The following is a 22901-nucleotide window of genomic DNA, read 5'->3' as shown; positions in this document are numbered from 1 at the left end:
AGATTAAGTTTTATATTATTTGTATATTCTGGATTTATTGTTTCCAAAAATCTTAAAAAGAATATTCTAAAGAATCATTTAATATTATCTAATTTACCATCTTAATTTTCTTTATTAAATTATTCATCAAATAAAATCCTTTAACATCTAACTTAACATATTAATTTGTTAATTATTATTATACTTCACCTCTCATTTTATATATTAGTCTATTTTGTGAAACAAATAAATTCTCATATTATTTATTATAATTAAAAAATATTTTTATTTTCGGATATACTATAAGTTAATTTTTTAAAAACAAATATAAATGATTCAATCTATAAAATATTCAATTTTATTAATATTATTCTTTAAAAACAATATCTATTGAATTAAAAAATTTACTGAGTAACGGGTCAAAATTTGAATATTTAAATTCAATTTCATACTTTTTTGTTGAATTTTATAATTTTATATAATATAATAAACTTTAAATAATTTATTTTGAAATATTTTTAAAATATTGAAACTTGATATTAAAGTTAGAAACTATAAGTACTCTAAATTGGTTTGTTATAGCAATGTCAATAATTGTTATAGCAATGTCAATAATATGTCACTATAATATGCAAGAATTTTAAAAAACCAAGTATATTAAAATAAAAAGTATAACAATATGTTAAATTACTCATAATATAATAAATCGCTATTTAAAAACTAAATTCACAAAATTATGTCTTATAATGACATTCAAGTCATGAGGTAGAATATACATTGTTGAAATAAATTCACATACATAAACTAATACAACATATTAAAATTTTATTTTAAAATAGAAATATACAAAATTTTGTATAAAATAAAATTTAATCAGTGTTATAGCACGGATACTTATCTAGAATCATTAACAATATAAAACTTACAAAATAAGTGTCTTTTTCAAGTCATCATATTTAACATATGATTTTATTACATAATATTTTATCCAAAAATTTTTTAAAAAATAATCACATAAATTCTATTTTATAAAAAAAATTACAATGTAAATAAAATGAATTTCTAACTGTGCTCTAGCACGGATCTTAATCTAGTCTATGTATTATTTTGGTAAAAAGAAAGCAAAACATAAGGAAAAATATAAACATCTATTAAAAAAGAATTACTAAAAAGTTTTAAATTGAGACATTAAAGGGCTGTGAAGGATGTGGATATCAAAACGTTGACATTTATTTATTAAAAAAAAACAAAAATGTTCTTTAACAAACAAAATAAAAAGAAAACCAAACAAACGAAGATGTAACATGCTTAGCCCTTGGCCGTGTCGCTTTGTAACGTCCCACGAACCAGCATACGGCAGATACGATCAAGATGAAAAAGATAATGGTTGCAAAGATCAAATATAAGAACAAAAAAAGGAGAGTTTTGAGTTTTCGAAATTTGGGAAATCGGTAGCCTTAACCATTTTGTATGTTTTGAACAAACAATATGATTTGCAAAGATTTTCTAGTAGCATGAAATGTAACTATTATCAAACTAAACTAAATATTTATTTTCACTAAAGCTAATCAAGTCATATATAGGGGATGGGTCGATGGGATGCAACTTTCTGTTAAAAATTGAGAGTCTTGTATAAGTTATATTATACTATATACAAGTTAAAAAAAACTAATCCATTGAGATGAGATCCAATAACTTTTGATATATATAGAAATGAATTTCTCTTAGTCAACTACGTACATATTCATATATAATTATAAGTCATTTATACAACTTTGTGCAATTGGCTACAAACGAAAGATATATATCTATGTGTTTTGTGTGTAACGATCCGATCGGATCTGGTTATGTGATTGTATATTAACAATATCATTGATATTTCTTAGGACTTGGAACGAAAGTGAGTGGAAGATGCGTGATTTTAAATATGAAACAAATAACCAAAATATCAAATGAATCATGGTGATTAGTGGTATGATACTACTAGTATCAAGTACGAGTGCAGTCCAAAAAGGTTGTCATGCATTGTGCTATAAATATTTGAACCACAACTCTTTCCTATACACACTTAATTCTCTCGACTTCAAGAAAATTAAACAGCAATGGCAAAACGATACCAAGCTCTCTTTCTACTACTCTCCGTCTCCTGCCTCGTCTCGTCGGAGCTTACAACCGCCACAGTTAGTCCAACTAGAACTTCCACAAAAGCACTAAACTTCATTCAATCCTCTTGCAAATTCACAAAGTACCAGTCCCTGTGCGTTGAGACTCTCTCGGTCTACGCCAATACGATCAAAACAAGCCCTCGACGTCTCGTGGATACAGCTCTGAAGAAAATGAAAGCCATGACGCAGGACCATTCACAGAACCAGACACTGCCACCTTCGCCAGCTGTAAACCCAAGGGCAACATCGTTGAGTCCTGTAAGTAAGAGGCTCAAGAAAGGGAAGGAAGAAGAACAGCTTACAACAGCAAGAAGAGGTCATCGATCCGAAGTGGTGCATACTATTTTTTGTTCGAGGAAAATTTAATAAAGATTTTGGATTCAAAAAGTGAACTACTGTAGTAGCTACACAGAGAAAATGTTTTGGAATTTCACAAATGCCATTTTTAAAACAAAAGTTATGAGAAAAGTCATTATGTAATTTTTTTTTCTAAACTGCCACTTTTAAATTATATGCTATATATAAAAAACAGAAATACCCTTAAATTAAAAAATTAAGAGAGATGAGACATGTGGACAATTGTTTTGTGCGGCTCCCAATAGAACATTAATGACACGTTTCTCTTTTATTAAGTTTGTGTTTTGGTAGACAATATTGTCTATCCAATTATTATAATACAAGAAAATTTTGGACAATAGTTTTTATTTAAATTTGGACAATAATGATAATTGTTTGATATTATTGTCTATCAAAATGTGGTAGACAATCTATCCAATTAGTATAAGACAAACAAGTCTTTTCTGCACAAACTTTTTCATTGCTCATATTAGTGATTGACCAAAATAGAGTACATTAGAGGAACAAAATAGTAGGGTTTATATAATAAAATTTTAAAGATAGATAGACAAAAACGCAAGGAGGGACAACAGACAAACATGTCTACCGTAGGTCAGTGCATTTGAGCTAACTCCATCGACGACGAGAGACCAAAACCAAGAAGAGTAATGATCATTCATCTGTGCTAAACTCGACATTGTTTTACACTAATCTTTGCTCATCACCCAATGATTATATAATCCTCTCCTCACACAAAAGAGAAAGCTTTGGAGTTGAATCTTGGGTTGTGGCAGTTTTTAATTATGTTAAAGGAGAAAGCTTCGGAGTTGTTGGAATCGACCACCGCATCACACCTTGAAGACCTTGAAGAATGAAGATGAAGTAGATTTATGTGAAGAAATAATTGTAGATTTTAATCATTTTTGGGTTTCAGTCTTTTCTGATGGACATGTGTCAACTTCATAAATGCCATGTGTCAAGTTCTGGAAGCAAATTCAAATGGTACCCTACTTTGTTATATAAGATACTAGTCTTTATGAGAGAAAAAAAGAATAACATACACTCTTTTAATTATCTTGATAAGTAACAACAACAAAACCTGAAAGAAATTGGATAGTTTTAAACAATATTGGGAGCGGTTTGATTTATTCTAATTAACCATCCATAACTTTATTGAATATAGAGTAGAGTTATATTGTATTTGTGGATTAATTAATAAGAAGAACGTCTTCGAGGAGCAGTTTCACGTTGAGCGTTGAAGTAAACAGCAGCAACAGGTAGAGAAAGACCAAAGTAAGAAGAGAACGCATTTGTGTTGAAGCACTCTCTTGTTTCCGGTGCTGCACTCACTGTTTGCCTTCCGCTCTGTTTGAACAGCACAAAGATGTATCTGTGTATTCCCGCCACCGGTTTAGGTGCTTCGTATCTCACTATCTCTCTCCCTGCAAATCAATCAAACCATTCATCAACATACACACATCATTACTTGTCCTCTTAGTCCAAAAATGTGTTTGCTTGAGGATGTATTTTGACCAAAGATGTTGAGGTGAATCAAAAGTCTATGTACATGCATGTGTTATGATGTGATTTATTCTTACCGAAGGAAGCATCAGTTGTCCCCGGAATGTCTGTCACCATCCTGAATTTGATCAACATGAAAGTACATATTATACATTGTACGTTGTTATATATGAAAAGAAATATGCTATATATCTAACCGACATACCAATGAAGATATTCACGCATATAAGGATTACTAGGACTAGGGGCATCGGGGTCTATCATGATCTTTCGAGTGAAAAAGAAAAGCAGCAAAAGATTAACATTAGAAGAGAGGACTAGGTAAGTACTTAACATAGATACTTTAGTTTAGAAGAAAGATGATTACGTACTAAGGTAAAGAATGAACGAAGATCTTGGCCACCGACCTCAACGCGAGGCTTAGATTGGAGAAGAGAAGGCGCGAGCTCGTGACCGTTAGAGACGATTGTGTTGGAACTGAAAGTGACTCTCATTGTCACGCTTGGATTGAACATTTCTAGAACATCTCCTATAACTCTTCCCACTACTAGTGGATCTATTTCTCTTGACATTTTCTCTTTTGCTTCCAATGTGTTTGTGTTTGTGTTTGTGATGATGATGGTTTCTTTAGAATGAACCAATATGTGACAGCTTTTTATAGGCTAACAAAAGAATCTCGAGACCTTGGCACAAATGGGAAGATAAAAGGGGATTTTGTGTGTATATCTACTAGATTAATTTAGATAGATAGTTTTCCATAAAAGCTCTATTATTTTACTATTTGACATTGTCATCATCATTGTAAAATATCTTACGTGTGATTTCTAACCATATTGTACTTGCATTCTTATAATTGGATAAGCTACAACTTCTTCTTACCATTGTTTAACTATTAAATTAAAAAAATATATTTTAAACAAGGAGAATAATTTCAACACAAGAAGAAAAAAAAAACTTTGAAAATACATTTGGCTGTCAAACATAAGATTTATTTATCAACTAATTTTAAAAAATTATAAAAACAAACATCAAGACAGAGTTTCAAAATTATCTTCACGTTTTGTTTTGTTTTTTTATAATAAAAACGAAGTAAATAATTTTCGTACCCATTACAATCAGAATATTCGAGCGACCAAATGGAGAAAAGAATACGCCCACGTGTCGATGCAAAGTGAAAACCAGATACTGTGATGATTGGCTTATGAATTGATTATTCCAAATAATTTAACAAGAATTAAAGAGATAATTTGGCAAAACAACAATACAATACAAAAAGAAAAGAATCTGCTTTATAAAGACAAAGAATCTAATTAGACACTTTCTAGTTTCTAGTCATAGAATCCACATGGAGAGTTTCGTTTCTCATCATATATTTAGATGCTCAAATCCAATACGTGGCCCAAACACAATGGCACCTTAATTTTATGTATATGCTTGGTTCTGTAGCCATTTTGCCAATAAATCTTGTAACTATTATGGTTGAATAGAGACATATTTTAGTGTGTTTGTTCTGTAACAATCATATCGTATATATCTCTATACCAGTACTTTTTTTTATAAACAAATAAATTCCAGTATTTTTTTTTGAGGCTGATCAAAGTGATAACATATTAATAACCAACTGCACATAGATTTCAATAATTTTTGACTAAATTTATGAATATAATGATAACATAATAACCAAGTGCACATAGATTCTAGTTGACGACATAAACCACAACTAAAATGTTTGTCTACATGGAATCTAACACGTTGATGATTTGATTGATGCTGACATAGTAGTAACATATTCTAGCTTTTAGCCTAACTCAAAACAGTATTAAGGAAAAGTTTCTTCGTGTCGTTAGAACATTTATAAAGCAAATACAAACTTTTTATATTATATCGTGGACATATTTGGAGTCAAAACTATGAGTAAATCACTAACATGTGATTTGACTTGGAACACACGTACGGATGGAAATATAGGATCATAAAATTTATAATATTGAACTGAACCATATTTTAGATAGAGCATAGAAAATGTCAAATGGTGTTCGAATTTGAGCCTCGACCATATTAGGCAAAACTTTAATTCTAGGGAGTAGGGACACACTCTTTTGCCTGTGAATCTCTGAAGAAGCAATAGTTGTTTGACGATATTTCAAATATTAAGAAAGGTGGCATTGTAGACAATCCATGCTACAGTAGTTAGTATGTTCTTTCTTTTTATGTATACTATTTGGCAAGTTTGGCCTCTCTATACAACATTAAACATTTGGATCAAGAAAATTTAATTTATGTCACAACAAGAAAAATTATGGTATTCTTCATTTTTAATGTACATTTCTTTATATAATGAAATGAATAAATGAAGTTTGCGTTATTTATTAATAGGAATAGTCTCGTGCGTTGCACCGAGTTATTTACATATACATATTTTTTTGTTTAGCATAAATAACGATTATAGTTTATTTTTCTGAAATGTGTATTATTGATTTTAGTATCTACTCGTTGGAGAATATGAGATTGTGTAACTGATGTTGTTTTCTCATCTGTGTGATTTTTTGATTCTGAGAATGAGTTGGCTGTGTGAGTACTGTGTTGCTGTTAAGCTTATTTCATACTACAATGTATAGAGCTTAATTATATTACGGTACTTTTTTTTGAAATGATGGTGTTTGGGGGTTTGAGTGATTGTTTGTTGATGGTGTTGGTATTCCTATGTATATCAGACATATGTTGGTATTGCTTTGCATAATTTTTCCATTTAATTGTTATTATTATTTGTTTTTCATTGTTGCTGTGTGCTTATTCGTTTAGCCGTCAGAATTATGAGTTGTTACATATTTGTATATATTTATTGGTTATTATTCTTTTATCATTTTTTAATCTAAACAGTTTTCTATAAAAGCTAAGTAAGTTACGTAGTTTGATTTTAAATAGTTAAAGTGTTACATCAAAATTATAGAATAATTCATGCTTTAGTTGTCCTGTTTGGGGTTTTTCTTGGTTACCAATTTTAAAAGTAGTTGTATTCTTTTAAATGTAGAGTCTAATGTCTGTATTTGGTAAAATGTTTTATTTGGTTCTTATGAACTTATCCCTATTTCTATCTATTTAAAGCAGCAAAGACGGATAAATAATTTTTACCCAGTTCATCGTTACATCTGGGGAGAGACGAACCTCTCAATATTCAGTTAATGACATCGGAAATTACATCCAGCGTTGCTTACATGGGGATATTTTGCCTACACATTATTACAAAATTGATTAGATACTGATTTATTAATTTAGAAAATGAATGAAGAGATAGCCCTTTCTTACTAAGTCGTCTCTCGCATATGTATGAATTGGTCCAAGTTATTCGAATTTGTAATCTCATATATAACCAAGACGATTGCCTTAGTCTGTTATCGACTTTTAGTTTAGAGACAGAGTGACTTCCAAATATTTGAGTCATGTACCTTTTTTGATTGAATTCTTTTCTTACTTTCTTGTCTCTTACTCTTTCGTCCTTCATTTACTCAAATATCTAGAGATTTTGTTTTGAAAATAATAATATATAATTTGACTATATAAATAACTTGTGAGATTATTTTCTATTACTCGTGGTTCTCCTGCAAAAAAATTGTTCAGTGCTATTTTCGCTGCATACGGATATCGTCATATCCGGGAAAAATTCAAACGTTACGTTATAAACTAAGCAATATATGAACTATGAAGTCTGACAAAACATCTTTATTTTTATTCTTATCCTAATCAACACAGTATCAACACAGCGCACACACAAAGTTTCTTATTCCTATGTTTATATTGTGTATCATTGTTAGTAAGTTGTAGGGTTTTTGTTCTTTTGTATGTAAGTAAGTTGTAGAGTTTATGATTTGATCCTATTTAATATTTAATTGAGAGAATACCTTCTTTAACATAAACTTGGTGATATTGTTGAATATTTCTGTTTAACTGTATGTATCTCTTCGTCCATATTCACCATATTCAGAACCTTCAAACCTGCTTCTGATGTTATTTTAAATAATGCGACATACAATTCTCCACGACTGTAATCTGGTTTTGGGAAATATATAACCAACTTTTTCTAAGATTATTCCTTTGTTTTTGTTAATAGTCATTGTGTAGCTCCAACGCAGGGAGAATTGACGTCTTCTTATCGTTGTTAGTAAGTTGTAGAGTTTTTTTTTGTATGCAAGTAAGTTGTAGAGATTATGATCGATCCTATTTAATATTTAATTGAGAGAATACCTTCTTTTACATAGACTTGGTGACATTGTTGAATACTTATGTGTAACTGTATATCTCTCCTCGTCTATGTTTACCATGTTCAGAACCTTTCAAACCTGCTTTTGATGTTACTCTAGATAAAGCGACATACAATTTTTCATGACTGAAATATGGTTTTGGGAAATATATAAACCAACTTTGTCTAAGCTTTTTCCTTTGTTTTTATTAATAATCATTGTGTAGCTCAAATGAAGGGGGAACTGACGTCTTCTTAATTTGAACAGCCACTTAGAATCGGGTGGAAAGAGTATTATCCTTGCGATGACAACCTTGTTTCCAACTGTTGTTCCAGTTAAGATCTTTGCTTCAATGACTCTAGCACCCAAACATGTGACAACTAATTTGGTTCCATTGTAAAGTCCTTCTTTTTTATTCATGTTTCGTAAGAGCATAACTGGAGAGCCTATATATTTTGAGCGAGTTAAAAAATTCTGCAGGATATGAGGAAGGGCTTCAGTTTCTGTTCCAAACAATTATATTAGATACTATTTTTAATAAAACATTTTCATATAAGGAAACGTTTTGTGTTTCTAATTTATAGCATTGTATCGAATGGAATTAATGCCTCTTTAATAGAATTAGGAATATACAAATTTTACGGTGATGTATTTTAATTGTTTGACATTTTGGGTTTAAAATAGAAGACAATATATGGTTTTAAATTACAATGAAAATGACCATGTATGAATGTGGGTTTCATGTATGAGTATGACCCATTTGTGGAATATGGTATTTGCCTATCTGTGAAAATTGGTTATTGCAATAATGAAGTAAGCCAAAAATGAGGATTAAAGTTTTTTTTGATAGACAGGTGTCAACTCTAGAAGTGTCACATGTCAAGTTCTGAAAGCAAGATGTAAAAGGAAACTCTACTGTAGATTCCTTTGTCGTTATTATTTTGGGAGAGAAATCGATAAATTTGCAGAAAAAGATAAATTTGCTTGGTTTACTTTTCATACACAAAGAATTAAGGTGGCCCAATAACCACTTATTACAACCTACAGCCCATTAACCTTGTTTAGCATGGAAAAAAAAGGGAAGAAAAAGAGGACAAATGTCAGATATACAGGTGTCACGTGGCAATTAGTTAGAGCTTCCTTAGAGGTGGAAGCCAAATTGGTTATTGCAATAATGGTTATTGCAATAATGAGGATTAAAGTTTTTTTCATTGACATGTCAACTCTAGAAGTGTCATGTGTCAAATTTTGAAAGCAAGTTTTAAAATGAAATTCTGCTGTAGATTCTTTGTTATTATTATTTTGGGAGAGAAGTCGATAAATTTACGGAAAAGAATAAATTTGTTCAGTTCACTTTTCATACATAAAGAATTAAGATGGCATAATAACCACTTATTATAAACATAACCTATAGCCCATTAATCTTGTTTAGCATGAGAAAAATGGAAAAAAAATATATAATATATGTCAGATACTACGTGACAATTGAAGTTTTTTTTAGAGGTGGAAGCTTACTTTATTATTATTAGATTGCTTAGAATAGAAAGAGGGATGAGAGACAGTGAAGTGGTGGAATTGGGACATATGATTTTTCAACGAAACAAATAAATAAATGACACCAAAGTAGTGTGCGAACCTAATTTCTTATCCCTTCTACTTTGACGTAAGGTCCAAAAACACTAGTGTACGACCATATCTTTCTTTCTTTCTTTTTTGTCAGTGTACTACAGTATACAATCAACCATATCTATTTCTCCATTTTGATATTCAGTGTAAATCGATTAAACTCATAAATTCATTCACATTGATATAGTCAGCTGAAACTGCAAGAATAGTCAACTCTATTGTGTTTTCAAAAATTAGATCTAATTAAAAGAAATAAGTGGTTGATCTCTATATTTGAAGTTGAATTCTTATAAAATTATTAGCAAGATTTGTTTCAAAACACAACTAAAAGTGAAATAATCTGTTTGTGGAATTTATGAAGTTTCAAATTACTGATGATAGTATTAATTAGTCGGTGTAGTTTCAAGCTGTGTAAATATATGTACTTTGGCTATTTCATCTCATATGTAGATTTAATGATTTATAATGAAGATTCCAATATGATGAACATAAAATCACAAAGAGTTGACTTATTATGGTATAACTAGCTTTTACAAATCAGCTTTTTTATGCATTACAATTAAAGTGTTTTTTTTTTGTGTGTGTGTATAACAGCTAAAAGTTTTCTTACCAAAAAAAAATTATCATCAGTTTAGAACAGAATAAGTTTAAATGATGGAGCTTAAATAAGATTAAAACCACTAACAACCCCAACACAAGTTTTTGCCATACAGTAGATGATTGGTTCGTCTGTAATTATAGTTTAGGATTTTTGTTGTCGTTGTTTTAATGTTGTAGAAATTAGATTATGGAGCTCATTAATGTAGAATTATAATAATAAAAAACATGAGGCCGGATCAAACCAAGGCTAAAACCAAAACTTCAAAATCAAAACCAAACCTAATCAGATCTGCAATAAACATCATCAGTATTTTTTACTGCAGGGCCTATATTTTTCACTTCTATCACCATTTTGTTTTATCAAAACAAAAATTGGCAGACAAAATCTCAGTAAAAGGGAGAAACAAGTGTTGTAGCCTCTCTACAAACAGCCCTTTAATCCTCACGGCTTGTATAGAAAAAGTGCATATGAGTCTTCACTCTTCAACTTCTGTCAAAAACTCATACAGAGTCGACAGTTTCACTTCAAGACTTCCCCAAGCTAATAATCAACAACACATTCGCCGATTTGGGTTATATCAGCTACTCTGTGGGAAACTATAGTAAAGGGTTTCTTCGAATGGGACGAGATGACTTCTTGAGATATGAAGAGTTCCATTCTCCACCTTCTTGTGCGTAATAATCCATTGGATAGTCTCCATCGAGTGCCCCATCATCATCCTCTTTCTTATCATTTTCCACGTACTCATTACTACTACACGCACAACTTGTTTCGTTCTTCTCTTTGCAACAGCCAGCCAAAGAATCTCCTCTGCTCGAAGTATCCTTCTTCCACCAACCGCTGAGGTATCCTAGAGCAACCTCAGCTTCATAAGTTGTTAGAAGCGGTTTAAGAAAGGCCTCACCCCAATCAATAGAAAGCCTTGGGCATGCTATTTGCACCCAAGCATCCACCGAGTCTTCAAACAATGCTACTCTTGTGGGACTAAGTTCCGACATTAAAACAACGGTGCTATCTATCCCATTCTCCTTCATTTTCGTCTCTAACATCTCAAGAATCTTAGGATTCCCTTGCCTTCCCAATGTCCCCAACACAATCCCCCAAGTTTTTGCATCCATGGCCCTTGCAATTGCTCTCCTTCTCGTCTCCCTCATTCCCTTATGATCATACTCCTCTAAAAACAGCTTGCCAAGATATGGATCGTACCTAAACGCCTTGATCTTTGGATTGGCTATCATCATTGCTTCAAGATGGAACCTCCCGTCAGCTACAAACACAAGTACTTGGTCTTCACAACCCTCAACCATCTTAATCTTTGGAGCTGTACAGCCAAGTACTTCACCAGCTGATAAAGGCTTTGACTGAGGGATCAAAACATTGAAACCTAGCTTCTCTAAATCAGGCTTCACAGCTCTAATAGCCGAAGTAAACTGAATCGTGCCTGCAAGAATGATGTTCTTGGCATCACTCGAGAGATTGAGATGGATGGTGTTCAAAAGGCATTTAACATCGATCTGTATCTCGACAAAGACATAAAGGCAAGGGATTTTGGTAGAGTCAATAGGGACAAGACAACTATGTCCATAGTGAATGAGCAAGTCAGCACCAAGAGCAACCGCAGAGAAATCATCAACACAGCAAGCTCCATAAGTGACATCACCGAGTACAAAACAGTGAGAAGCTCCAGCAAAAGATGTGAAGATGTCAGAGAGTGTGAGCGCGTACATAAGAAGACCCTCAGGAAGCTGCAGAGCTATGCGTTTAGCTTTCAATTTTTTGATCCGCCAAACGCACTTGTGTACCTCAAACTGGTAAATCGAAGGGAGGATTGAGATAGCAGCGTTGAGGGACGCATCGTTGAGGATTGACTCAGGGATTTGGTTCTTGATGAAACGTTTTGGAGGCTGATTTGGTCTTGTGCTCTTGCCGTTGTTTACATCAGAAAGCTCCATACTTTGGCCTGTTACATAAGAAAATAGAGATTCATAAGATCCTCAATTCACCACCACAAACATAACAAAAAAAGTTACGATTTTTTCATATATATTCCACAGTTTTAGGTTAAACAAAATTTGATTCCTTTACTAATCTCATCGAAGGGGAAAAAAAGTTAGGTATTTGAATTAGTATACGTTGAAATTAAACACAAACCTTGACGAAGAAGATGGAAAGAAATCGAATAGGTTCCGATTTTGCTCGATCCAGAGGAGAAGAGAGCGCGGCGGAGAGAGAGAGTGTGTGACCAAACAAGTCAATGAAAGGGTTTAGGGTCTAACCAGTGTTATAAACCAAATTCGTTCTATTTTGATAATCTAACCGGTTAAAACCAAATTCGTTCTACGATTTAAAACTAGTTTGGNAGCCGAAGTAAACTGAATCGTGCCTGCAAGAATGATGTTCTTGGCATCACTCGAGAGATTGAGATGGATGGTGTTCAAAAGGCATTTAACATCGATCTGTATCTCGACAAAGACATAAAGGCAAGGGATTTTGGTAGAGTCAATAGGGACAAGACAACTATGTCCATAGTGAATGAGCAAGTCAGCACCAAGAGCAACCGCAGAGAAATCATCAACACAGCAAGCTCCATAAGTGACATCACCGAGTACAAAACAGTGAGAAGCTCCAGCAAAAGATGTGAAGATGTCAGAGAGTGTGAGCGCGTACATAAGAAGACCCTCAGGAAGCTGCAGAGCTATGCGTTTAGCTTTCAATTTTTTGATCCGCCAAACGCACTTGTGTACCTCAAACTGGTAAATCGAAGGGAGGATTGAGATAGCAGCGTTGAGGGACGCATCGTTGAGGATTGACTCAGGGATTTGGTTCTTGATGAAACGTTTTGGAGGCTGATTTGGTCTTGTGCTCTTGCCGTTGTTTACATCAGAAAGCTCCATACTTTGGCCTGTTACATAAGAAAATAGAGATTCATAAGATCCTCAATTCACCACCACAAACATAACAAAAAAAGTTACGATTTTTTCATATATATTCCACAGTTTTAGGTTAAACAAAATTTGATTCCTTTACTAATCTCATCGAAGGGGAAAAAAAGTTAGGTATTTGAATTAGTATACGTTGAAATTAAACACAAACCTTGACGAAGAAGATGGAAAGAAATCGAATAGGTTCCGATTTTGCTCGATCCAGAGGAGAAGAGAGCGCGGCGGAGAGAGAGAGTGTGTGACCAAACAAGTCAATGAAAGGGTTTAGGGTCTAACCAGTGTTATAAACCAAATTCGTTCTATTTTGATAATCTAACCGGTTAAAACCAAATTCGTTCTACGATTTAAAACTAGTTTGGTTTTTTTTTTTTTGTGTGTGTGTGGCTAATGTTGCAAATTAGAGACAACATTATTTGGGGAAAGAAGACAAGACACTATAATTTAAATGTGTTGCTGTTGTATTGTATGTGAACTACAAAATGCATAGACACATCACACATAAGTCATTGTCAACAACTTAACATTGACAAATTATATGATCAAGAGTCAATTGATGGACAAATTTGCAGCTTTTTTACATATAAATGAGTCTATAATTGTAGTATTAATCCAAGTTTAAACTTTTGACCCATTTACTCTAGAAAATAGTATTGCTTTGAAAGAAGCTAGGTTTTTGGTAAATAAGACGATGGTGTTCGTTTGCCAATAAAAAAAAAAAGACAATGGTGTTCATAACATTGAAACACTGAAACCTAGCTTCTCTAAATCAGGCTTCACAGCTCTACTTTTCAAGATACTAGTATTTTTTTCTTTTGAGAAAAGTAGTTTTTTGGTGAATAAGACGAAAAACTCAAAATGTTTAGATGGTGATGTCTCACTTTCTTTGCAAGTTATGCGTTTTGATTTTCACATTGCAAGTGACCGTGAAATCTCAACGAAATTATTTGAGTGAGCAAAAAATTTCACGTAACCTTCTCTATCTATAAAATCCCCAATAACACATTCAATCAAACATATTATGATGTAGCTAATATTGTTTATACTAACCAATTGAACTCTTATCATTTTTGAGAAACCAAAGATTTTAATGTGTAATAATAAGTCATTAAGTCAATCTAGTAATCTACTACGATATGAGAAAATTGGGAAATCTACTTTGCGATAATCATAATCGAGGAAACTAGGTCCACAACACGTTCCCTGAATCGCGCCCACCAAACGAGAGAGATTCCAGATGCTTCATTACAAATTTCAATTTTCATCAATTAATTATTTAATCTCTTACGTCTTTTTCATTTTCTTATAAAAACAAACACACAAAAAGATGAGAAGACTTTTAAGAAAATGTCAAAAAAGGAAAGTCTAGAAACAGCCTAACTATTTTTCAAGAAAGAAAAAAAAATATTATTCATTTAAATAAAAATAGTAAAACACAAAGTGTTAAAGAAGAAGACAAGATTGATGAAACTTCTTGAAACACAGATGGGACACGTGCTTCTCTGATTTGTCTTAACCAAAAAAAAAAGCTTTAATCCTCTACTTCGCGGCACATATCTACACACCAAATCTTAACCGTTGGTTTTTTTTTAATTACAAACTCTCTGATTGGTTCGATTATAGTTATAATGTCTCAACCACGGCGGCTCCTCATCGGACTTCTTCTCCCCAACCGGCGCCGTCGTCGTGGAAACCGTCCTCACCTGATGAAGACCTTCACTTCTCGTACGTTTCAGACCAATAGGAACACCAAACAGTCTCGGACTCGCTTCTTCTTCTTCTTCTTCACCGTCAACATCACAAAACCGCTTCTTGGCCGGTAAAAACTCAACCGGTTGATGACTACTACTACCTCCACCTCCCGGGGAATAACTCCGATCAGGGTGAGATCCGACGTAACTAGACATGAGAGTAAAGATATTATCGCAAACAGATTTCATTTGAGTAAGCTCACGGTTAAGCTGAATGTTCTGATTCCGAAGCTTCTCGTTCTCTTCTAATAACTCAACTGATAAGCCTGCACCATTGTTCCCCGTCGTCGTCTGACAATACCAAGACGACGGAGGAGAAGACGACATCACCTGATTGTTATTATTATTATCTTCCCCTGAGTTGGACGGTGACACAACAACAGCCGTTTGGATTATCTGTTCCGATGAGGAAGGAGCAGTAACAGCTGTTTGATGAGACGTTGTTATTTTCCGACGTTGGATCTCACGGAGAAGACGTTTCTCTCCTCTCTTGAAGTAATCGTTAGAAAACTCCCATCGATCCGGTACTACTTTTTTGAACCCCTGTTGAGGAAACAAAACAAAAAGACAGGGGAAGATATAAATAAATTAGACGAAACATAACCGATCGATGGAGTAGAAGAAGAAATAGATGGAAGATGAGCAAACGTACGTAAGTGTTGAGCTGACGAACGAAGCTTGAGAAGTTGTTGTGTTTGAAGTGTTTAGGAAGCAAATCTTTAGCGAAATCTGTAGGATTCCATACGATGAAAGATGAACCATCTTCGTTCCATGAGATTACCTCGTTGATTGAACTATCTTCTACAAGGTTATAAGTTTTTGTCACAAACGGCGTCGGAATAGATCTCTGAGATAATGATTCACCGGTCGTCATGGCGTCCACCGGTTGAGAATTCATTGATTTCTTTAACAAAAAAAAAAAAAAAATTGTTAAGTAGAGCAAAGTGTCCTCTGAAAGTCACGAAAGAAAGAAAGAATAGTAGTAGTATTATTGATTGTGTTATGTAAAAATGGTTTTTTTTTTTAAAAAAAAAGAAATCGAGAAGCTGCGTAATGTTTTAGGCTTCAAGAAACTTCCTATGGAGTTGCGAGTTTATTCCCTCATATAGTGTGCCCCCCAAGTGGTGGGGTCTAACAGTGTTACTTTATCTTATTGTTTTATTTGGAATTTTTTTTGGTAAAATTTAATTATTGTAACATTGTCTGCTTTCATTTGATGTGTCATCGGTTCAGAGTCTTCAGACCATCACACCATATGCTTATGTGGATCCATTGTAAAATTACAAATTGCAAGAGAAGGAGCCAACAAACACTTATTGAACTCTGCAGTCTTTTACCTATCATTTATCGTTTGTAAAATAATGGGCAACAGTTTTAACAAACTGAAGGTTTTTTCTTTTTTCTTTCAACTCAACAAGATAAAGATACCGTATTCGGGATTTTATGAGACGATTGAGATTGTCGGCTGCTATAGTTGCCTGCGGGTTCCTTATATGGTTTAACTTGAATGAGTCTAGCTAAATGCAAGCTTGCTCATTGAGTGCTTGACTATTTAGACTGTACATGGAACAAACATCACAAAAGCGAAACAGTAAGGATTCGAAATGGAACAGATTGCTAGACGTCTCAGTATTTTGTGCATATAACCATGTCGAATACGAAAAGCTACAAAATGCTAAGTAGACATTAAAACCGTTAACACGACTACTATTCTAAAAAAGGCAGAGCATAAAAAACTTATGTACATTGGATTAATATATATAAACAATAGAAGACTTAAAAAGATCTTTGGATGAAAGAAGAAAAAAAATACATAGAACAAGAACCGATACCAGCCTCCATCTACACAACTCCACACCACATTTCTACTTAATAAAAGAGCCTTTCATATTCTACTATATAATACCTGTAACCTTTTTATGTTTACTTTATAATATATATATATAGATTATTATTAGATATAATAGGGGGTGGTGGGAGATGCTAATAATCTAAGTGGCCAACAAAATACTTCAAAAATTGCATTTTTAATATCATATCTTATAAACCCATCATCCCATTTTGCTCTCCAGTCTCCACCAAAATGACCCTCCTGATTTTACAAAAAAAAAAAAAAGCAAACATAAGTTGTATGTAAGGAAATAAACTTGGTCGTGTCTACTATTATTTCTATAGCTTTTTCATACCTCGGCTTGTAGCAAAAGGGCTGCTGGTTTTTTCTGTTTAAGAGTTCCCGGCGCTGGACAATGAAGGATTTGATGCAGACTTGGCGTCCTTTGCATCTGATCCTTCCCCAACGACTGCTTCTTCCTCGCTCCTACAGCTTAGAGTCCCTGGGTTCATCTTCCTCACTTCCTCTTTAGTGTATATGAAGATTTTGCGAACCATGCAACAAAACTCCCTGTGAAACATCATTATGTCAGTGTTTTAAAACACACATTAACGTAGGTGGAAAAACTGCAATAACTTACTGCCAAGGATCGTCTCCAACCAGCATCATATCATTCTCATCATCTGTGTAAACTATCAACCAATCTTTCTTAGGAGCCATCAACTCTCCATTGAACTCAAACAGCCTGTCCAGCTCAGCGATTAACTCCTCATAGTTTTGGAACTTTGACAGATCCACTGAACGGCCTAGTGCGATTCCCTGCTTGTGAACCTATAAACCAATGTGTCATGTGCTAGTCAACAAATTATTCAAAGGTTCCAACACCAAATATTCTTTGTGGTTAATAATAGTAAAAAGTACCTTCGTGCAACTCCTACTTGAGCTGGTTTTTGCATGAGCATCCTTTGGATGTGGATAATTAGTCTGGAATGGTCTTCCCTGTTCGCGATGTTCGTTTGTAGATTTTGACCCTTTTGACTGATCAGAAAGATCCTGAACCTTTGGTGATGCTATCTGTGTAAGCCCCGCAGCATCATTCAAATTGTTTCTCTGATACAAGGAAGAATCTGTCCCATTCATGTTGTTGTTCAGAGGAATGCCAAAAAGCCTGCAGTTCCCATTTCTTGACTTTGCTGTCTCCTCCTGTATAGTCATAGGTTGTTTCGTTACTTGCTCTCTAGCCTGAGCTTGAGCCTGAGCTTGTGCTTGAGCCTGAACCACTTCCTCAAAATAATTCAAAGCACGTGGACGTATCGGCCAGTTACCACCAGTATTTTCGGTCGATAGACCATTAAGCACCGGATAGTCGCTGTATTTACCATTGCCTCGCCCTTGGAAAGAGGTATCACTTGCTGAAGGTACCTTGGGAGATTCATGTAACTTCAGAGAAAGACCAGAGTGCATCATCTGCCACTGGTTAGCAAGATAATCAAACTTGCCCTCTGGATCACTTGATATTTTCTTTGCAGGCATAGAAGGTGACGATGAATGGTCATAAAAAGGTATCCGCTGACCATGGGGTGGATCTATGTTAGTCCCAAAGCCGGAAAGCAAATCTGTGTAAGTAGGTTCATGCCTGGATGAGGACATCCAGTTTTCAGATCCATATCTTCTAGAACCAGAAACCACGTCAACCTTATCATCATCCGCTGAGGATTGCCACACAACAGAATTCTCAGGAGCATCACACTCTACACTCTCAGTATGTTTCGTCCTCAAGGTCGAGTATTCTTGACCTTGCAAGACCCTTGAAAGTCCGCTTGCTGGTAAAGGGTCCATGTTTGCTTTAGCTGTGCCTGTATTGTTAACAATGAATTAGTCTCTCACTGACAAGTTCAATATAATATTAAGACACTACTATATGAACTACTGCAGTGGAAAAAGGGAATATTACCTTCTCTAGTAAGCATCGAAGAGTCAGGAGATGAGGGTGCTATGTTAGATCTGGGCCTCTTAGGCCTAGGCATTGGAACAGGACTCAAAGCAGGAGGAGCAAGAGCTGGCTCTATTTTCCACGGAGATACTCTATCAGGTCGAGGAATACTAGAAGTCTCGTCCCATCTTACCTGAATGACAATTGAACAATCAGTATCCATTCTATTCAACAATAGTCTTAATCCTCTCTAGGAACTAGGTCATACCTTGAGGGATCTCCACTTTGATTTTGGCCACCTAGTGGGGTCAGAGTCTTCAGTCCCAACGATTGTGCCCGTAAACCTAATATAAATCAATAAAACATGTTAGGTTCATAATTCAGCGAGGAAAAAGGCTGAGAGCTAAAATATCTAAAAAGCAGAAGACAGTTTTTACCTCTGCTCAGGAGCCTCTTCGCCTTCAAATCTCATTTTAAATCTCATGCCTATGGAGTAGTTATTCTTCACAGACTCCATATACTGATCAAACGGAACAATAAACTCAGATGGGCTCGTCCTGTATCAAACAAAACAACAGTGTGGGAACATTTAGTAGAGTAATTTACTGCCAAGCATCAGACAAATAGAGACACAAACAGCAAAGAGCTCAAAACTGAATGCTGTTTTGTGAGCTAATACCAAGACAAACCTTGGTTTGTAGTAGACTGTAAACATAGTCCCAGTTGAAATGGCATGCCATGCGGTAGCCAGTACTCCAAGATGCATGCTATGGCTAGATATAACCGAAGATGGCACATTTCCCTGTTGTCGCATCGCACGCCTTACACCCACTCTTAATTCTCCATTCTCTCCCCTGTAGAAGAATCAGATATTTCACATTATAGAAAATAACAGATACAGCTCAAGAAAATAAGAAACTAGNCCAGAGTGCATCATCTGCCACTGGTTAGCAAGATAATCAAACTTGCCCTCTGGATCACTTGATATTTTCTTTGCAGGCATAGAAGGTGACGATGAATGGTCATAAAAAGGTATCCGCTGACCATGGGGTGGATCTATGTTAGTCCCAAAGCCGGAAAGCAAATCTGTGTAAGTAGGTTCATGCCTGGATGAGGACATCCAGTTTTCAGATCCATATCTTCTAGAACCAGAAACCACGTCAACCTTATCATCATCCGCTGAGGATTGCCACACAACAGAATTCTCAGGAGCATCACACTCTACACTCTCAGTATGTTTCGTCCTCAAGGTCGAGTATTCTTGACCTTGCAAGACCCTTGAAAGTCCGCTTGCTGGTAAAGGGTCCATGTTTGCTTTAGCTGTGCCTGTATTGTTAACAATGAATTAGTCTCTCACTGACAAGTTCAATATAATATTAAGACACTACTATATGAACTACTGCAGTGGAAAAAGGGAATATTACCTTCTCTAGTAAGCNTTCCTATACCTCGGAATATATGCCTGAATCGCCACTCATTTGCATGCAAATCCTTAGCAACTAACTCTTGAGTTGGAGGTTGTCGAGACATATCCTGACAGAAGAAACAAAAAAATGAATCGAAGGCAAACGTAGAACAATTCAAGAAAACATAAGCGAACGAAAGTATATTAGAAGCAAATGAAACACCAACCAANCTATTTTCCACGGAGATACTCTATCAGGTCGAGGAATACTAGAAGTCTCGTCCCATCTTACCTGAATGACAATTGNAGAAGCAAATGAAACACCAACCAAAGGTGGGAGACATTCATCCGCATGGCGCCTAAGAACAGAAAATCCACCGTGCGTACTAGTGTCAGATGCAGTCAAGGTTTTGCAGAACGAGTGGACCTGGAACCTAGGGGGTGGAGGAGGAGGCGCTTCCTTCTCAATTGCATTCTCGTCTTGCTGTGTTGAAAAGAACAAAAAATAGATTTCAGTATCTTGAAGAATAAGATCATCCAACAACCCTGAAACCAATAAAATCAGAAAACACAACTTACGTTAGCCTCAGGAACAAGAGTAATCTGCGCATAAACTTCATCTGTATCTGCCTCTGCCTGTAAAATCATATACAAAAAAACTCTTGTTAGCAGACAATTCAAGACTCATAAATGAACTTTTTCCAATAAAGTATAAAAAATAAGAAGCTTACCTTTAACTCTACATTAATAACTCGACAAAGAAGCTTTGACGGAAGATCATAGAGAGGCATCTGCTGTTCTGCTGCCTGGTTCGTCGATGCCTCCACCTAACCCCCAAACCGACAAATATCATTAGAAAAATATCTCAACAGATACAGATAGGAATCAAAGAAGGGTAAACTCAAAGATTTAGCCTAAAACAGTAAGAGCTCAAGAGATGAAAATCTTTACCTGCTCGATATGTCCTTGAGGGAAATAGAAGACTCGGTCATCTTGTCTAGGAACCGTCACAAGCGGACCAGCACAAGCGTGCCATAGCTCTCTGTAAAGAGCAGCTTCAGGGTCGACTATGAAGAAGAAGAAGAAGCAAAGGTTAATTAGATCAACTCAGTCTGTAACCAAAAACCAAGCAAAAACCAAAAAGAGGAGGAAAAAAAAAAAAAACTGGGAAACGGAGACATACCAGCACGCTCAGATCGGGTAGAATGACAGTTTTGCCCCTCGCCGGGGACGGAGACATTTCTAGACTCCTTTGGGTCAGTAAAAGCGGAGGAGGAGGAAAAGTTCTCTCCTCCACGATTACCTTTCATTGAAACCTCCGAACTCGTCATACCTTCAGATCTGTTTCATCTGATACCAAATAAGACTCTAAGCAGACGATATCCACCAAATCCACCTCAGAAAAAGCTCAAAGCTCGCCTCGGTAACTCCACTTGACTCCTTTCTTCGGTCTCTTATCTCTCTGACAAACACAATCACCACAGGTTTTAGCTCCTTTACATTACTCCATACAACTATCAGAGAATATAAACCCTAAAATCAAACGAGAAAACCACCAAAATTTCACCTCAAAATTGTCTCCGATTCAGAATCCAAGCTCTCTCTCTCTCTCTCTCTCTCTCTCTTTCTCGCTTGCTTTCCTCTCTTCTCCTCGTCGCTTATGGCTTTACACCGGAGTCGCAGAAGCTCGAAACATCGACGGCAAGCAATTTCCTCTTCTTTTTTTCTGTGGTCTCTCAGAGGTTTTTTTTTCCTCTCTCTCTCTCTCTATCTCTATATCTTTTCTTTTTTTTTCTTTGGTCTTTCCTATCTTTTGTTTTTCTGGGTATGAGGCGACCAAAGGGCTTAACCAAGAGAGTAGTAGTCAAAACTGGGCTTCAATCATTTCAACCGCGGGGTGAACTTCTCTAACCCATACCAATGACCGGCATTTACCGGTTACCATTCCTTATTTCGCACCGGCTATAACCGGTTGTAACCATTTCCGGGGGACCAGGGTCTGCGACCTCACAAAGCGAAAGACAAGTGACGAAATTATTTTCTTTCTTTCTTTCCTCGACTTATTATTTTCACATTTTTTTAATTTAAAAGCCTTTTTTTCCTAAAAAGATATTGTCATATCCTTTTCTAATATTTATTTTTTTCTATATAAAAAAAAATTGAAAAGATAAAATTTAAAGAAAAGACCCATTTTTTTGCATACATTTCCAAGTCGTATATCCCCAGAAATATAGCAATTTTAGTCATCTTTAAATTGTTGACCAAAAACAAGAAAAAGTTATTTTGGATTATTATAAACAAGAAAAGTTCTATGTATCTAGTGGTAGTATTTATTTATTTACTGTGAGTTGAAAATTATTATTAGAGAAATTAGGGGTGAGAAAAGTAAATTAAAATGTCTAGAGAGGGTTAGTAATATTGATAGATTTAGCAAGTAATAAAGGCTGCTGCTGCTTTACTTTTATAAGATGGTACTAACGGCGTCAACACGTCGTAGAACAAGCGTCGGGTTTTGGTTGGATAGAGAAGATAACGGTGTTTGTGAAAGAGCGTCAATGGGAAAGGTGTTGTGTTTT

At 35.0% G+C, this 22901-nt stretch overlaps 4 protein-coding genes and 1 pseudogene across 5 annotated transcripts in view; 1 reads left to right on the top strand and 4 right to left on the bottom strand.

The window, feature by feature from the left end:
- Positions 3520–4646, bottom strand: LOC104726795 (protein BROTHER of FT and TFL 1). The gene is made up of 4 exons (XM_010445738.1): positions 4373–4646; positions 4207–4268; positions 4079–4119; positions 3520–3922 (listed from the first exon to the last, which is right to left on the bottom strand). Exons 1-4 carry the CDS (start codon positions 4571–4573, stop codon positions 3693–3695), a joined length of 534 nt encoding a protein of 177 aa, XP_010444040.1. The 5' UTR covers positions 4574–4646; the 3' UTR covers positions 3520–3692.
- Positions 10702–13718, bottom strand: LOC104726793 (diphthamide biosynthesis protein 1-like). 2 transcript variants are annotated; one of them, XM_019233289.1, is made up of 3 exons: positions 13560–13718; positions 12839–13368; positions 10702–11896 (listed from the first exon to the last, which is right to left on the bottom strand). In XM_019233289.1, the coding sequence occupies exons 2-3, from the start codon at positions 13358–13360 to the stop codon at positions 11063–11065; spliced, it is 1356 nt and encodes a 451-aa protein (XP_019088834.1). In that variant the 5' UTR covers positions 13361–13368; positions 13560–13718; the 3' UTR covers positions 10702–11062. The 2 variants fall into 2 exon arrangements, with proteins under 2 accessions (XP_019088834.1, XP_010444039.1); XM_010445737.2 differs by lacking the exons at positions 12839–13368; positions 13560–13718 and adding an exon at positions 12618–12754 and having other exon boundaries at positions 10702–12426.
- LOC104726792 (heat stress transcription factor B-2a-like) lies at positions 14800–16227 on the bottom strand. Its single transcript, XM_010445736.2, has 2 exons — positions 15809–16227; positions 14800–15699 (listed from the first exon to the last, which is right to left on the bottom strand). Exons 1-2 carry the CDS (start codon positions 16052–16054, stop codon positions 14995–14997), a joined length of 951 nt encoding a protein of 316 aa, XP_010444038.1. The 5' UTR covers positions 16055–16227; the 3' UTR covers positions 14800–14994.
- LOC104726791 lies at positions 16884–22164 on the bottom strand (annotated as a pseudogene).
- The window catches only part of LOC109127451, a 2742-nt gene continuing 2634 nt past the window's right edge, over positions 22794–22901 (top strand). The window contains 1 exon segment of the mRNA XM_019232137.1: positions 22794–22889. Within this exon segment, the coding sequence (XP_019087682.1) occupies positions 22794–22889 (96 nt within the window).

This window comes from Camelina sativa, chromosome 11 (assembly GCF_000633955.1).
Source record: "Camelina sativa cultivar DH55 chromosome 11, Cs, whole genome shotgun sequence".
Taxonomy (NCBI): domain Eukaryota; kingdom Viridiplantae; phylum Streptophyta; class Magnoliopsida; order Brassicales; family Brassicaceae; genus Camelina; species Camelina sativa.
This window is presented reverse-complemented; position numbering and strand designations above follow the sequence as displayed.